The 17,749-nt window shown below is 53.0% G+C and overlaps 1 protein-coding gene across 1 annotated transcript in view; it reads right to left on the bottom strand.

Moving 5' to 3' along the window:
- The window catches only part of DNAH2 (dynein axonemal heavy chain 2), a 115,548-nt gene that overhangs the window by 18,371 nt on the left and 79,428 nt on the right, over window positions 1–17,749 (bottom strand). The window contains 19 exon segments of the mRNA XM_084763330.1: window positions 2,848–2,964; window positions 3,120–3,289; window positions 4,554–4,695; window positions 4,857–4,973; window positions 5,273–5,483; window positions 7,742–7,881; window positions 7,972–8,104; window positions 9,519–9,658; window positions 9,903–10,063; window positions 10,292–10,459; window positions 10,866–11,015; window positions 11,144–11,274; window positions 11,378–11,463; window positions 12,877–13,065; window positions 14,120–14,224; window positions 15,009–15,233; window positions 15,351–15,549; window positions 15,861–15,952; window positions 16,146–16,298. Of these exon segments, the coding sequence (XP_084619456.1) occupies window positions 2,848–2,964; window positions 3,120–3,289; window positions 4,554–4,695; window positions 4,857–4,973; window positions 5,273–5,483; window positions 7,742–7,881; window positions 7,972–8,104; window positions 9,519–9,658; window positions 9,903–10,063; window positions 10,292–10,459; window positions 10,866–11,015; window positions 11,144–11,274; window positions 11,378–11,463; window positions 12,877–13,065; window positions 14,120–14,224; window positions 15,009–15,233; window positions 15,351–15,549; window positions 15,861–15,952; window positions 16,146–16,298 (2,829 nt within the window).

The following is a 17,749-nucleotide window of genomic DNA, read 5'->3' as shown; positions in this document are numbered from 1 at the left end:
TTGCTGTGAGTTCGAGGCCAGCCTGGTCTACAAATCGAGTCCAGGACAGCCAAAGCTATACAGAGAAACCCTGTCTCGAAAAACAAAAACAAACCAAAAAAAAAAAAAAGGAAGAAGAAAGTTTTCCAGGTAAAGGTGGGACACCAAGCATGGTGGGATGGCTGTAAATCTAGTACTTGCGTGGCTGAGGCAGAATGATCACAAGTTCAAGGCCAGCCTGAGATACATAGATAGTTCCAGGCCAGCTGGGGTTACACAAGGGAGGATGGATGGGAGGCAGCAAAGCCCTCCCTGTGAAACAGTCTTCCTCAGCCTCAGCTTCCATAAGAAGCAGCAGCAGCAGCAGCAGCAGCAGCAGCAGCAGCAGCAGCTCCCACAGCCACAACAGAGGAAGCCAGGTGAAAAGGATGTTAGCGTTTCCATAGCAGCAACATCATGGCTGCTCACCACGATGACACACTTAACACCACCTTAAGACCAGCTGTACAGGGGCTGGAGAGACGGCTCCACGTTTAAGAGTACTTGTTGATCTTGAGAAGGGTCCACATTCATCTCCCAGCACCCACGTGGCAGCTCTGCCTCTGCCTCAAGAGCGTCAGAGTGAGAGATCTGGCTCAGCCCTTTGCTGGCTGAGGCTCTGGGCGAGCTAGCCAGGGCAGTGGTGTGGGTGCAGGAAAGCTGGTGTGCTGACCAGCTCAGCTACCACCCAGGCCAAGACCCAGGGCTTTGAGTTGGCCCCACCTCAACACCTACCCTGAATCTATGAACTGCTGGGAGTGTGAGAAGGGGCCGGTCCTACAGACCAAAAGCTGTATGTAGGATCGCCATGGCAACGGCGGACCATCTGCGAGGGATCCTGATAAGATGCAGTACTGATGATGTAGCAGGAGCCAGAGGCCTCAGAACAGACCAACGACTCATTGCAATGAACATTTGCAAGTGAAGAAGTGTGAACAGAAGAGTGCACTGTGGGGCACACTGTGACACACTACAGCTTCCACACGGAGTTCGTTTATTTTTTATTTTTATTTTTTTCTTTTGGGGAGAGGTTGGAAGGTTGGAGGGCAGATATGACGGGACTAAGAGATTAGGGTGTGCATGGTGTGAAACTCACAAAGAATCAATAAAAAGTTAAGTTTGTAAAAAGCAAGCAAATAAAACACTTGACTCTTAAATTTCATAACCTTTATCGACATCAAGGGGGAAATGTTGTTTTCCCCCATCTTTCGTTTTGTGTTTTTGAGACAAGGGCCTCACCACGCTGCTCAGGCTAAGCTTGGATATCTGGGGCCAGATGATCACGCTGTCTCAGATGCTGCTGCTGCTGCGCGCGGCTCTCCCGTTGGCTTCCTCTAGCCAAGCCCTTGCTCTTGAGCACATGGGGCTCACCCACTAAGTCCTAACACTGTGAACTCTATGTTTGTCCAGGGAATGAATCATTGGCAGCAAACTCCCAAGGTCCCATTGTTTAAATATAAAGGAACAACTTAATTGCTTGGCCCAGGATGTGACTCATCTGCGTGAGAAACCTTTCCAAGTGGGCCTCACCTGTGGCTGTGACCTCCAGGAAAGAGACAGTGAGGGAGGCGTGACAGGAGAAGGTTATGAGCAATAGAATGGGTTCTCTGTACAGGAAGAACCGGAAGAGGTGATGAGGGCAGCTATACTTCTGACAATGAAAGTGACTGTGATGGGAAAGGACAGAGACCAGCTATGGGTCATCACGAGCAACAACCATGGTGCCTAGCCCAGCTCTGTGGTAACTACCCAGAGGCAAACTAAGAATGCACCAAACAGTATCTATAATGTTTAAAATAAATGTAAGTGCACTGTGTGCTGTCTTAATTACTGTTTGACTGCTGTGTGGGCTTTTGGCTTGGTTGGGATTTTTTTTGTTTTGTTTTGGTTTGGTTTGGTTTTAGTTTTTCGAGAGAGGGTTTCTCATATAGTCCTGGCTGTAGACCTTGAACTTGGAGATCTGTCTGCCTCTGCCTCCCAAGTGCTGGGATTAGAGGTGTGTGCCACCACTGTCCCACTCTGGCATGGGCTTTGGAAAGCTCAACGCTTGCCATCCCCCCCACCACACACACACACACACATACACACACACACACTTCCTCCAACAAGGCCACCCCTCACACCTCCCAATCCTCCTAATCCTTTCAAACTGTTCCACTCCCTGGTGCCTGAGCCTTGGGAGCCACTCTCACTCAGACCGCCACAAGTATGTGTGTGTGTTTGTGCATGTGTGCATGTGTGTATGTGTATTTGTGTGTGTGTGAGTTTGTGCACTGATTAAAGTTATCATAGATCATCTTTGGAAGAACAAGATTTTTGTAAAAGTTGGCTGCTCTTTCATGGAGGGAAGTTGGAGGCTACAGAGCAGAAGGTAGAAAAGAATTTTTTTACTTTATTCTTCCTTCATATATCACATCCACTCATGGTTTCCCCTCCCCCTCTCCTCCCAGCACCTCCCCCCACCCCAATTCCACTCTCCCCACTGGTCCACTCCTTCTCTGCCTCCCTTCAGAAAAGACTGGCCCTGCATGCCATCAGTCAACATCCCAAAGCCTACTTCCAAACACTGTGACAGAGGTGACCAGCTCTGTCGATCTCTGGAAAGACTTGTGGGCCCACAGCGATGGCAGCACCCTAGGAGCCCTTCCCGCCCTAGGCAAGGCCCTAAACTGCAGACAGATGTAAACAGGCCAGAGTGGGACAGAGACTGCTCAGTACTGTAGGATAGCGGAGTTGGGCACGGGACTAGGTGGACAACCATGGGAGTAAAGACACAGAGAGAGGGGCGGCCTGCAGGGAGAGCCAGGGAGCACCGGTGGGAGGACTCACCTCCCGAAGCTTTTCCTGGGCCTCAGCCAGGGCAGCCTGCTTCTCCTGGAGCTGGGCGATGGCCGCGTTCATTCGGATCCGTTTGGGCTCCACCACGCGATACAGCCGCCCATACAGCTGTGGGAAGACAGGCAGGCTTCAGGGACTCGCGCCAGCCACCGCCCGCTGGCCCCTCCCCGCCCCTCCGCGCCTGCCCACGTCCCCGCCCCCCCCGCAGCCCCCCAGCCCCTCCCGGCCGGCCTCTCAGTCCCCACTCACTTCCCCACACCTACCTCCATGGCGCGCACCCACATGCAGAGGGACTTAGCAGCCAGGGAGACCCGGCCGATGATGTCCGGTTGGAAGTCCGGCTGGGCGCAGTAGGCGCCAATCTTCTTCAGCACCTTGTCCGAGATGTTGTCCTTATCGAAGTTGATCAGTGACTTGATGAAGTTCTGTTCCCCTGCGGTTTGGCATTGTGAGGCCCCGGCCAGGGGGCCTCATGGGCACCCCTCTGATCCTGCTCCCTGCCTGGGATCCTCTCAGCCCCCAGGGCCTCCGCAGTCTCCCCAGCCTCACCGCCTCCTCCCTTCCCTTAACAGACTCAGTTCTGTCCCCCAAGCTAACATTCTATGTGCTTTGCACTTTGTGGGAAGAAAACTGCCAGATGTTTTCGGGGTTCGGGGTTTGTTTTGTTTTCTGTTTTTGTTTTGTTTTGCTTTTTTGTTTGTTTGTTTGTTTGTTTTGTTTTTTCAAGACAGGGTTTCTCTGTGTAGCCTTGGCTGTCCTGGACTTGCTTTGTAGACCAGGCTGGCCTCGAACTCACAGCAATCCACCTGCCTCTGCCTCCCGAGTGCTGGGATTAAAGGAGTGCACCACCACACCGTGGGCTTACTGACAGAGCCATCTCCTCTCTAGGCATAGCTCTCAAAAATTAAAAAAGCTGGCCAGGCGTGGTGGCGCACACCTTTAATCCCAGCACTCGGGAGGCAGAGGCAGGCGGATTGCTGTGAGTTCGAGGCCAGCCTGGTCTACAGAGTGAGTCCAGGATAGCCAGGGCTACACGGAGAAACCCTGTCTCAAAAACAAACAAACAAACAAACAAACAAACAAAAGCTGAGTGGTTCCCGAGAAACAACACCTGAGACCAACTTTGGCCTTCACACATACAAACACAGACACACCGCACACAGGAGAAAGCACACACACAGGAGCACATCCCACATACTGGCACATATATGCAGAAAAAGAGTAAAGGAGTAAGTCAGAGACGCACACACAAAGAGCGATAGAGACACAGAGAAACAGAGAGGAAGAGCCTCTTCTCAGTCTCCACCCTCCCTGCGGGGCATGAAGGTGTTTCCGTCCTTGGCTCCTGCATGCTTTCTGATAGCTGTATATCAATATTTTTTTGCCTGGCATGGAAAAAAAAATCCCAGTACTTGGGAGGCAGAGGTGGGCGAATCTTTGAGTTCAAGGCCAGCCAGACCGGCAAGAGAAACCCTGTCTCAAAAAAGAAACAAACAAAAAAGACCAGGGTTTTTTTTGACTGTGATGAGAGCAGTCAGTTTCTGCTCCAAACTCCTAAAGGACTCTGGCGTGTAAGCGCCGTGCTCCTGAGGGTCTCCGCAGAACCTCAGTTGGCCCTTGTTGAAGGCCTGCTGCGCTACACTTGGTCAATCAACACCCGACAGACGCAGGTGTCCTCTCGCACCGCCTCAGCGTACCTAGCTGCCGCTTTGCCTCTGCCCACGTGGGCTCGTTGCCTCGCAGAATCATGACGGCCTGCATTACGATCTCCACCTGCGCAGGGGGGCGGCCGTACGACTTGATCTCACCTATGTCCTTCTTGTTCAGAGACTCCAGGGCCTGCGGAAAGGGGTGAACTGGGAGAACTGAGCCGGAAACAACCCTTCCCGGACACAACTGAGGGGCTACCTTCCCCCCACATCCCCAGGGTCTCCGGGGCCAAAGAAGGCTGGCCGGCCCCACTCCCACGCCTGGCACCACGTAGTGCCAGCCTCTGGTACCCGCATGGCTTCTTCAAGGGCGGGCAACGCCTCCTCTAGATCCTTTTGGGCGTTGTCGGCCAGTGCCTGACACTTGACCTCCTCAATGGCAATCTTCTCACTGTTGGCAGTGACTGCCTAGAAACGAAAAGGTGGGAGCCATAGGGCCAGTGAGAAGGGTGGACGAGAAAACCGAGGCAGGGGTGAGGCGTGGGGGGTGGTGGGGGGCTGGAGGAGCGGGCAGCAGGGGCTGGGGGAGCAGGGGGACTGGGGGGCCGGCGGGGGGACTGCGGAGGCAGCGGGAGGGGGCAGCGGGGGGGGGCCCTGGAGGAGCGGGCAGTGGGGACCGGCGGGGGGGGGGGGGGCCCTGGAGGAGCGGGCAGTGGGGACCGGCGGGAGGCCCCTGGAGGAGCGGGCAGCCCGAGAGGACCAGTGACCTTCTGCTGCTCGTCGGCTTCCCGCTTCTGCTGCACGATGATGACCAGGTACTCCTCGCACTGCTTCTGGAACTCCGCCACCTTCTTCTTGGCTTCCTCCAGCTCCAGCGACATCACCTCCACTTTTTCCCTGGTTTCATCGATCTTAAACAATCCAGTCCGAAGCTTATTGGCTTGGTCCAGCAGCTCCTGCCGCTTTTCTCCCAGAAGCCTGCGCAGGAGCAGGTGGTGGGTGGCGTGTGTGGACACCGAGGGAGGAGGTGTCCTACCCTAATCTGAGTGAGCGTCTCAGTCACTCTTGCTTTCTGTGGCCACTTCCTGCTCTCACATACAGAGGGCACATGGCCTGGTCAGGTCTACATCATTTCTTTTCTTTTTTCTTTCTTTTTTTTTCTTTTTTACGCCCCCCTCCCCCAGACAGGGTTTCTCTGTGTAGCCTTGGCTGTCCTGGACTCACTCTGTAGACCAGGCTGTCCTCGAACTCACAGCGATCCGCCTGTCTCTGCCTCCCGAGTGCTGGGATTACAGGTGTGTGCCCCCACCATCCGGCCCCATGGATTTTCTTACCCTCTGATTCATTCCCTACACCACGGCTGAAATCAGCTTGTTAAACGCCATTTTGACACATTACTTCCTCTACCTGGGACTCTCGCACTGACTGCCCCTACCACGCAGCCGGCAGCTAGACTGTAACAGTCCAGAAAACATGAACCCACCCCAAAGCGGCTCCCCCAGTGTTGTTACATTGTTGCTGTTTAAGGAGAAGCTAGAAATCTGGATTTATATGTGGGTATAAAGACTGGAAAGTAGAAAAGGGCAGAATGTTGGTGTGAGTGGCCAGGAAGGCAGGGCTGGTGCACTACTGTAAAATAGCGCCTAGGACATAGTAGGTGCTTAAAAATGCGCAGGACTAAAGGTGGATGCCACCACTGAGTGGCAGACACTGCTTTCTCTTTTTTCAGCTTTGATTAAATATCCATTCTGGTAGGTGTGGAGCATCATGCTTGTGATCACAGCACTGGGGAGGCTGAGGCAGGAGGATTGCTATGAATTTGAGGCTAGTGTCAGCTACATAGTGAGTCCAAAGCCAGACTGGGCTACGTGTGTGAGACGTTGTCTCAAGAAAAGTCAAATAGTTGGGTGTGGTGGTGCACGCCTTTAATCCCAGCACTTGGGAGGCAGAGGCAGGTGGATCGCTGTGAGTTCCAGGCCAACCTGGTCCACAAAGCAAGTCTAGGACAGCCAGGGCTACACAGACAAGTCCTGTCTCAACACCCTGCCCCAAAGATAAAATTATCCTTTATAATAAGCCAGCAACAGCATTCCTTGACTCCTACAAACCAGCTGAGCTGAGGACAGACAGATGGACAGCTCAGCTAAGTCGAGGAGCCCACAGATACTCAGGCAAAACAGCATGGGGCTTAGAGCCTCTATCTAAACTGGGACTGAGGCCTCAACCTGACTCCAGCTCCAAGTGGGCAGCACAGGATTAGACCCAATCCAGGACCCACAGTCACTGCTGTGGGAAAGCTGCCCGCAGAGCTGATGCTCAGCGTGAAGGGCGCGCGGGGCCGGAAGTGGGAGGAGGAACAACACTTGGGTTTTTGTGTTTTGTCTGCTCTGCCTGTTTACACTTTTCTCCTCTTGGTTCTATTTTGCTTTGAGGTTGGAACTCACGTAGCCCAGGCTGGCCTTGAACTGGAGCCCCCGTGGGCCTCGAGCCTCTGATCCTCCTGCTCCGGCCTCCCAAGTACTGGGATTACAGCCATACGCCACCAATGCCGGGCTCATGTGGTGGAAGAAAATCAAACCCAGCTAAGGCACACACATACAGACCTATATCTCTAGCCCTGTCGGCTTGTGTGTTTTTATTTTTTTGTTTGTTTGTTTGTTTTTTGAGACAGGAGTCTCACTATGTAGCACTGGCTGGCCTGTGTATGTAGACCTCACAATGTAGACCAGGCTGGCCTGCCTTGAACTCACAGAAATTCACTGGCCTCTGCTGGGAACAAAGGTGTGCGCTACCACTCTCAGCCTTTGTGTATTTTCAAGACAGGGTCCTTGTACATAGCCAGGCTGTTCTTGGATTTATAACCCTATGTCAGCCTGCCTAGTGCGGGGAATTTATAGGCTCTTGTGTCCACACCCAGTCTAGGAGACAAAGGGAAAGGAAAGGAGTACAGAAATTATGATAAACTTCCAGGTAAACTGTGGCCTGAAAACCGCAAGGACGGACAGGCCATGAGAGACGCTGGAGTCTAGGGGACACAACCAGCAACTCTAGGAATGGCCTTCCCAACCGGGATCCCGCCTCTCATTAGCTCCCAGGGAATACCTAGGGCTCTCTGCACACTTCCCATCCCACCTCAGGCCACATCCTCCAGCCTGCCCCTCAGCCAGATCCCTAGTGTTTTCCACACCTTCAAAAGACACCAGCTCCCCAGCCCTGCTTGTCTCGTGGTTTCCTACTTTTTATAGCCGGACACGAGCTCCAGGTAGTTTGTGGGCGTGACGTAGTTGTATCTCCGGAGTTCCAGCAGCATCTTCTGGGAGTACTGAGCCACCGACCAGTGCATGGTGACAAAGATCTGGGCCACTTTCCTGTGGATCTGAAGCCGACAATGTGGGGTGGGAGACGCAGGGTGTGGGCCGGGGGATGAAGGGCGGGGTGGTGTGGCTAAGGTGGGGGGGGGGCTCACATTCTCCTGTGTCCCCAAGTCCACTCCTATGAGGTACTTCTCGGCCACCTCTAGCAAGGCCTCCCGGGGCCACTCTGAGAACCAGTTGATGGTCGTGCAGTTCACTAAGGCTGGGTACTGGCGGATCCAGTTCCTAGGGAGAAGCTGGGAGGTGTGAAGTCCACTCACGGATGCCCTTGGCTTTCTGACGTGCACCCACCCACGTTGCGGTGACCTAGGGGCCCCGTCCTCCTCCTATCTGTTCCTGTAATTCACCTCCTCACAGACAGCTCAGCACAACCTTTAGAAATGGTCTCAGGTCAAAAAGGCCAAGATCCACATTTTCCAGATGTTGACCTTGAGCAAGTATCCAAGATGCTCAAACATCAGTTTCCTCGTCTCTAGAAGGGGGTTAACAGTATGTGCTAAGGCTGATGGGAATTCGGTGAGGTGACCACAGAAAAATGCTCAGCGTGGCACCTGGCTGTGATAAGTAAAATACATTAAAGACATAAGCAAAACACTGACCCGTTTTGCCTTTCCATACAGACGCTCTGACCGCTTCCTAAGTTTATTTTGTTTTTATTGTTATTGTTGGTGGTGGTTGGTTTGTTTTTTGAGACAGGGTTTCTTTGTGTAGCCTTGGCTGTCCTAGACTCACTTTGTAGACCAGGCTGGGCCTCGAGCTCAAGCGATCCGCCTGCCTCTGCCTCCTGAGTTCTGGGATTAAAGTCGTGCACCACCATGCCTGCCCCTAAGTTTATTTTGGTTTGATTTGATTTTTTTTTTTTAAGGCAAGGTGTCCCATATAGCCCTGGATACCCCGGGGCTGGTTATGTAGCCCAGACTGGTCTCACAATTGCAGCAATCCTCCTGCTTCTGCTGTCTAAGTTCTGAGGTTCTAGGTGTGCACTGCCATACCCAGCCTCTTCCCGTTTCTTTCTTCTCTTTTCTTTTTATTTATTTATTTGGTTTTTCGAGACAGGGTTTCTCTGTGTAGCCTTGGCTGTCCTGGACTCGCTTTGTAGACCAGGCTGGCCTCAAACTCACAGCGATCCACCTGCCTCTGCCTCCCGAGTGCTGGGATTAAAGGCGTGCGCCACCACGCCCGGCATCTCTTCTAGTTTCAATGGCTCTAAAATACCTAGTCATACCAAGAATGGATTTAAAAAAATTTTTTGGATGTATACATTCCGTGTAGTTCTATTTTTGGATGTATACATTCCGTGTTGTCCCATGCTAGCATATGGGTGGATGTTGAGGACACTGCAGAAGTAAAATATGTCAGAAAAGGACAAGAACAGCGTCACTCCACTTGTACAAGGCCATCAAATGCCAAATTCACAGAGATGGAGCGTAGGAAGGTGCTTTCCGGAAGCTGGGGAAGGGGATCTGTTCTTTCCTGGGAAAAGAAAAGGCTCTAGCGGGCTGTTGTTGAACACTGTGGGCACTTAATGCGACTCAACTATGCAGGGAGTCACATGGGACACACTAACTTTCAAAGGACACTGAAGGACACAGAGAGACAGGGGGAGGCCCATGGGGCACAGACACGCGGGAAGCATCACCTGAAGGGGTCTCCCACGGGACTCAGGCAGAGCACGATGTGCAGGTTGTTGCGCACGCGCTCAATGAGGTACGCGAAGAGGCTGTCCGAGGACTCTGGTACCTGCTCAGCTCGGGCCTGGTCCAGGATTCGGTTCTGGATCTGGACAGAAGCCGCACGGAATCAGAGGACTGAGGCGCTCACAGCAGTGTCAGCCAAATAGCAGGCCGGGGGCTGGCAGACTGGAGTGAGATTTAAAGCAGCCCCGCCCAGTGAGGCCCCTAGGGGAGGGCTGATGAGAAACAGCCTCACAGGGGCTGATCTAGGTGGCTGGAGGCTCTGACAGAAACAGATGTGGAATCTGTGGGAAAGCCAACGAAGGAACTCAATACTGAAGGAACTGCACCTCTTCAAATTCGTCAGACTTGTAGAGATTGGGGACTTCGCCCGAGCTAAGGATGTTGTTGATGTCTTCTAGGAAGGATTCGTCGGCTATTTGGGTGTCCACAAAAAGGAAAGAGGTGGTCTTGAGGTCTACCCCTGCCTGGCGATACAGGCGTTTGATATCTGGCCAAACAAGTGAGGGACAAAAGGAAAGACTTACCTCAGACTCTCCATCTTTAAGTCTTCCGTGCTGGAGGACCCTCCCTCAGCCATAAGCACTCCCACGCGCCGTCCTGTGCCCAGACCACCAAAGCCAGGAGCGCCTCATCACCTGACGTGGCAGTAACTCAAGCAGCTCACCTTTCAGTCTAAAAACCTCTGCCCTCTACCAGTTCGGGAACGCGGCCATACCTTCTCGGAACTCCTGCTTGCGGTAGTGTTTGGTGACCTCAATCTGGAAGGTGTTGTACTCGCAGATGGAAGAGGCCAAGCGGGCCAGACTCTGGCGCCCGCTGCCCCCGATCCCCACCAGGAGCATGTTGCCTCGAGGCTGTCCGATTACCCGCACGATCCGAGTGACTGGGGAGAGGTAACGCACTGGGTGGGCAAATCCAAGCAATTTCCAGGCCTTGGGCTAGGGATCAAACCCCTGGGGCTGGGGTAGAGGGTGGTGCGAGGGTCAATATTTAACCTTCGCCTTGCCCATTTAACACTCTGGTGGGTGGGCACGATAGTGCAAGCCTGCAACCCCAGGGAGAGGCAGAGGCGGGGAGGAGGGGGGGGCAAGTTCAACGCCAGCTTACTCTAAACAGCAATTTCCAAGCTGGCTCGGGCTACACAGCAAGAACGTAAATGTCTCACTCAGAACAAAAACGAATAAGTGAATGAAACCCCGCTAGCACAAGAGTATGTTATGTTGGACCAGAAAGGAAAACAACTTCTAGAACTTGGTTTGGGAGTGGCCTTCCACGTAGCGAGCACTCACTGTGTTCAATGGCCTCTCGGAAGAGCACCAGCTGCATGGGTACAATGGAAGGGGACAGGTTGTACTCATTGAGGGCCGTCTCCATGGCCGTCTTCAGCACGGTCAGGTCCACCAGGTCTTCATAGACCTTGGGCTCCCTCAGGAAGTCCCCTAGGCCATAGGAGAAGGGTATCAGCGTCCCCAGTGCCTGGTCCTCACCAGAGGGCCATTACAGCCACTGGCACCGTGCGCTAACCCCAACCTCCGAAGGCCCAAAGTAGCCACAGCTCCTGGCTCACCAAAGATAGGTGGTCGTTTGTTGGGACAGAGATTGTGAAATGTGAGGTCAAAGAAGGTGCCGAGTTTGTCACTTAAGATGCCCATAAAGGCTTCCATGTCGGTTGCATCAACCAGTCTGTCCGAGAAGACTCTGTGGGGAAACAGTTGCGGCTGGAAAGTCAAGCCAGAGGTAAAGGCTGGGGCTGGGAGCTGGGCTGGGAAGCCAGTCTGGCCAGGACACACAGACACGTCACCTGAAACACTCATGGATCCAGAGTCTGGTGATGCTGGACTTGGTGTCATGGAAGTCCTTGTTGGCTCTAAGCATGCCCTGGAAAACCTGAAAGCAGAAGCCGTGACTGGAGCGGAGGGAGAGAAGAGATCCCTTGCAGCCGATCCCAAGGTGAGAGCAGGGCACGTGACACGTCACAGCGGGTGACGTCAGGCTTCGCTGTGCAACAAAATCATGTGTATGTAGGTGCATCTGTGTGTGTGTGACATCTGTGCAGGAGCCAAGAGGGGCCAGAGCTGGAGCTACTGGTGGTTGTGAGCTGCTGTGTGTGGGTGCTGCGGGGTGGGGGGGCAGGGTGTGTGCTGCGGGGGGAGGGGTGTGCTGCAGGGGGGGGTGCTGCAGGGGGAGGGGTGTGCTGCAGGGGGGGGTGCTGCAGGGGGGGGGGCGGCTCGGCTTCTCAAGCCTCAGTGAGAGCAGAAATGCCCCAAGCTGGTGGCGTGTGCCTTTAATCCCACACTCAGAATGCAGAAGCACATGTATCACTGCACTGTGAGTTCAAGGCCACAGCCTGGTCTATGTAGAGAGTTCCAGGACAGTTAGAGCTACACAGTGAGACTCCACCTCAACAACAACAACAAACAGCAATCCTAATGGCTGATCCACCCATCTCCTCAGCCCCTTGCTATGGCTTTTTTTTTTTTTTTTTTTTGAGACAGGGTCTCTCTGTGTAGCCTTGGCCGTCCTGGACTCGCTTTGTAGACCAGGCTGGCCTTGAACTCACAGTGATCCACCTGCCTTTGCCTCCCGAGTGCTGGGATTAAAGGCGTGCGCCACCACGCCCGGCTGCAATGGAATTCTTATCTTTTTTTTTTTTTCTTTATTCTTTAGATTTATTTTATTCATACGGGTGCTTTGCCTGCATGTGGCTCTGTGTATCACTTCGCGTGGTACCTGAGGAAGCCTCCATGTGGGTGCTGGGAATAAAATTGCAGGCCTTCGCAAGAGCCACTAAGCCAACTCTCCTGCCCCTCTTCTCCCTCTTCTTCAAAGGTTCATTTTTCTAGCCAAGGGACAGAACATTCTCCACAGTTGTGTGGAGAGCGGGGACTGACTCTAACATGAACTCTGGTGCCCCATATTTGACCACCTCCCCTTGGTGGGGAGGCCTGGTAGCACTCAGAGAAAGAATAGGCAGGCTACCAACATGAGACTTGATAGGCTGTGACCACATGGTGGGGGAGGATGTCCCCTCTGTCACAGACCTAGGGGAGGGGAACAGGGTGAAAGAGGGAGGGAGGGAGGGAGGAGCGGGAGGAGACAAGCAAAGGGATGACAATTGAGATGTAATCTGAATAAGTTAATTAAAAAAATCATGTCCAAGCTTAAAAAAAGATTAATTTTCATTTTATATGCATGAGCGTGTGCCTACATGCGTGTCTGTGTGGAAGAACTGGCGTTGCAGACATGTAGGTGCTCTCCAGTCCTGCGGTGCAGTTCTGAGCAGGCCAAGGCAGTGCTTACCTTGGAGATGTCGCGGAGGTTGAAGAGGTAGTGGATCTTCGCAGGCGTGGGCAGGAAGCGCTGTACCACCGTGTTGTACACATCCAAGGTGGCCTCCGTCACCACGTTCCCAATGGGCTTCACCTCCTCCTCAAAGTCCTGGAGCTTCTGGTTGATCATGGTGCCAAATATGCGGATGATCTGGGATTCCTGGAAAGAGGCCTCAAACTCACTCTCCAAGGTTTCTGGGCCTGTAGCCAGGGCCAGGATCAGTGTGAGGCGAATACAGAGCTCACATCATGAGGAGAATTGAAGAGGAATTAAACTAATTAATCACTAAGAAATTAAGAAAAATGTTTTTCATATAATCCTTAAAAATAAAAAAATGTAACCAGGTGTGGTGGCACACACCTTTGATCCCAGCACTCAGGAGGCAGAGGCAGGTGGATCTCTGTGAGTTCGAGGCCAGCCTGGTCTACAAAGCGAGTCCAGAACAGCCAGGGCTACACAGAGAAATCTTGTCTCGAAAAACCAAAAACCAAAAAATAAACAAATTAAATTAGTGTTATTTATCTATATCTGGGCATACGCCTGCATAGTACAGGCGTGGAGATCACAGGACCAATTTGTGGAAGATGGCTCTCCTCTTCCACCTTGCAGGTTCACGGGGGATTGGGCTCAGAACGTAAGGCTGGATGAAAGCCTCACTTACCTGCTTGATATTAATTTCAACTTAAAGAAAATAATTAAGTACATGCCTTTAATCCCAGCACTCGGGAGGCAGAGGTAGATGCATCTCTATGAGTTCGAGGCCAGTCTGGTCTACAGAGTGTGTCCAGAACAGCCAGGGCTATACAGAGAAGCCCTGTCTCCAAAAACCAAAACTAAACTAAACTAAAAAAAAAGACTATTTCTCTTGACAGTGTTTTGCTTGGCTGTGACTTTTAGTCCCCGTAAATTTGCATTCACCTCTCCCTAACCCAGGCACTGTTTTTAGCTCTTAGCTTTGTAAGGTCCACCTCCCTGAGCTTGTTTCAGCCCCAGGCAGTCTCTGGCCCTGCAGATCAGAGGCTCCGCATTCCAGAGCCAGGAAGCCAAACCAGCAAAGCCTGCAGCTGTCCTGGCTCGGGACAATGCTCCTGCAAAAGGTCCCAAAAGGTGCCCTGAAGGCAGCTCTGCTCAGGCTTAGCGCCCTTGCAGGACTTGTCCCTCCCTCACGCTAAGGGACTAGGGCGGTCCCCACCCCCGACCCCTGTGGCCTCACAGTGGGGAAGGTCATGTTGATGATGTTGAAACGACTCTGCAGCCTCGGGGAGATAACAGTCCGTCCGCCCCCTGGAGGGCCCATGGCAGCCATCAGGAACATGTCCTGGAGAGCAAAGACAAAGGTGGGGGGAGGGGACGGGGGGGGGGGTGATGAGCGACAGTGAGATGACAGCCAGAGGACTCTGAATGCTTCTGGTCATTGGTCATCACATGCAAGTGTTAAAATAGGGAGCTGGCTGGGCATGGTGGCACATGTCCTTGTTTGTTTGCTTTGAGACAGGGTCTTCTCCTTTACTCTGGGCTGTCCTGGACTCACTTTGTCCCACCTTCCTCTGCCTCCAGAGTGCTGGGATTCAAGGCGGGTGCCACCACGCCCGGCTCTGTGGCACACGTCTTAATACCTGAACTCAGGAGGGTCTCTGTCAGTTCAAGAGACCAGCCTGATCTCCATAGTAAGTTCCAAGACAACCACCCAGAGCCTGTCAGCGGGGCGTGGTGGGGCAGGCCTGTAATCCCAGCACTCAGGATGCAGAGAGGAGAGAACAGAAGGGAGGAGCCTGGGGCTGTGGGTGGAAGCACAGATGAGGGGGATTGTGACCACGGGACGAGGAGGAGGCTGAGTAAGGAGTTAGGTCCTGGCTCTCGGGGTTTGCTGGTGTGCAGAAGCTTCTGGAAACAAAGTGAAGAACAAACCAGACTCTTCCACTACCAGGTACAGGCAGGCCCAGTGCAGAGAGTTATAACAGTGGGCATCAGCATCTTGGGAGCCAGATACAAGGGTCCTCAGAACGGAGCGGTGCCCTCTCACGCAGGGAGGAACAGAGGGTTGTAAGACGTGGTCCAGGGGTCCAGCCAACCACCGGGGAGCCCCGTCTCAGGATGCTTACTCGAATGTGCTTGATGCTCTGCTTCAAACGATCGTACCAGAAGCCATAGTCAATCCAGAGGCGGATCAGCTCCAGGGGCGGCTGGGAGCCGAACACGTCCTTGGCGGGCATGTTCAGGTCATCCATGAAGGTGATCATGCTTTTGCCGCCGAACGGCACGTACACGCCCTTGGTGCGCTTCTCCACTCTGCTCTCGATGATGCTCTGCACGTTGTTGGATGTGGTCTGGCGGAAGAGCACAGAGTAGAGATGCGAGGCTCCCCGAGAGAAATATGGGACCAGAGGGGAGTGCCAGGTGGGAGCGGGTGGCAAGGAGCTCGCAGCCCAAGTCCCCTGACACACCTGTGCGGACATGTTGACGACGAGCACTGACCACTGGCTGGACGGCAGGGACTGGAGGACGCTCTGGGCTAAGGAGGTCTTTCCGGTCCCTACAGGACCCACCAGTAAGACAGGGTTCTGGTGGGCCACCAGGGTGCTCACTAGGTAGTTGTATCGGACGGTATCAACAGTAGGTACCATGATTTTATAGAAAGGGGCGCTAGGGAAGGAAGGAACCGGGTCTCAGGACCATCGGCCCCCCGAGGGTCAGCTCTCACTTCTTCCTCCTTCCTCCTGCGTTACCAAGGTCGAGTCACCGCCCTGCTCTCTGGGTCCGGGGAGGGTAGCATTCTCCTTGGAGAGCCCGTCCCACATCTTCTAGAACCAAATTCCTAAACCCAGGCATCTCGTTCCTGGAATCGGCTTTCTCCTTTTACAGCTGGCCCTGGCTTCGGGGGGCCCCATCACTCTCGCAGTATCTGCTGCCAACTGCATCCCAAGCCCTGCGCGCACCCCAGGCTCTGCTCTCACTTTGGAGGATAGCGCCAGCTCTTGGGGAGCTTCTCCTCAAACGACGTCCAAGTCCGCATCTTGGGGTTCACGAAGTATTCATAGACCGTGTCCTAAGAAAAGTGTGTGAGCTGTGTCCCCAGCCCTCCCCCAGCTCTCGCTAACCCGAGGCCGGGCCCAGAGACGGACAGGCAAAGAGGAGGGTGGCAGCGAGAAGGAAGGTCAGGCAGAGTCTGAAGACCAGAGCCGGCCTGCGAGTCCTGTAAAAACAGGAGGTTCGGGGCAGCTAGCTTTAAGGGCTCTGACCTTGTTGGGAAAGGTGCCCTCAATTTCTCGAAGGTAACTGTCAATCTTCTTGCGTCCGTCCTCATCCACAGAGGCGCACACAGACCAGATCATGCTGAACACAAATGTCATCTCTACCATAAAGGGATAGTTCTCAGTGTCGGCTGGGTTCACCTGGGTAGAGAGGAGAAGCGGGTGCTGAGCTGCCTGAGACTAGTCCCCTCGGTCTACAGGAGCCGCTCCTGTAGGAGATGAAGGAGCTATCTTAGCAGTTACCTAGAAGGAGAGAACCTCCCTTCTGCCCTCTCCTTCCTACCTGGTTCTCTGTGGGAAACCACATGGCTGCTCTCCCAGTGGCGAGTCATCTGCAACCTACTCACAGACTTTAGAAGAATCTGAGACTCCTTATATCACTGCAGTTGCTCAGAGCTGCCTCTAGGCTAAGTCATAAGAACACACTGTCACCAGGCCATGCCAGGTCTGTCCTGGAGGAACACTCACGGGTATTCAGAGAGACAGGCATGTGGTGACCTATTTATAACTGCAAAAAAAATTAGGGGTTGCCTAAACATCTACCAGTAGAGGAAGAGAAAGTAAAATGCAGGATTTACCACGGAATAGTACACAACAGCTACAGTACACAACAGCTACAGTACACACAGCTATAGTACACAACAGCTACAGTACACACAGCTACAGTACACAACAGCTACAGTACACACAGCTACAGTACACACAGCTATAGTACACAACAGCTACAGTACACACAGCTATAGTACACAATAGCTACAGTACACAACAGCTACAGTACACAACAGCTACAGTACTCAACAGCTACAGTACACAACAGCTACAGTACACACAGCTACAGTACACAACAGCTACAGTACACACAGCTACAGTACACACAGCTATAGTACACAACAGCTACAGTACACACAGCTATAGTACACAATAGCTACAGTACACACAGCTACAGTACACACAGCTACAGTACACAACAGCTACAGTACACAACAGCTACAGTGCACAACAGCTACAGTGCACAACAGCTACAGTGCACAACAGCTACAGTACACACAGCTACAGTACACACAGCTACAGTACACAACAGCTACAGTGCACAACAGCTACAGTGCACAACAGCTACAGTGCACAACAGCTACAGTGCACACAGCTACAGTGCACAACAGCTACAGTGCACAACAGCTACAGTGCACAACAGCTACAGTACACACAGCTACAGTACACACAGCTACAGTGCACAACAGCTACAGTGCACAACAGCTACAGTACACACAGCTACAGTGCACAACAGCTACAGTACACACAGCTACAGTACACACAGCTACAGTACACACAGCTACAGTACACAACAGCTACAGTGCACAACAGCTACAGTACACAACAGCTACAGTACACAACAGCTAAAGTACACACAGCTACAGTACACACAGCTACAGTGCACAACAGCTACAGTGCACAACAGCTACAGTGCACAACAGCTACAGTATACAACAGCTACAGTACACAACAGCTACAGTACACAACAGCTACAGTGCACAACAGCTACAGTGCACAACAGCTACAGTACACACAGCTACAGTACACAACAGCTACAGTGC

Source organism: Acomys minous (assembly GCF_964271855.1).
Source record: "Acomys minous genome assembly, chromosome: 16".
Taxonomy (NCBI): Eukaryota; Metazoa; Chordata; class Mammalia; order Rodentia; family Muridae; genus Acomys; species Acomys minous.
The sequence above is the reverse complement of the archived record's forward strand: the minus strand, read 5'-3'. Positions and strand labels throughout refer to the sequence as shown.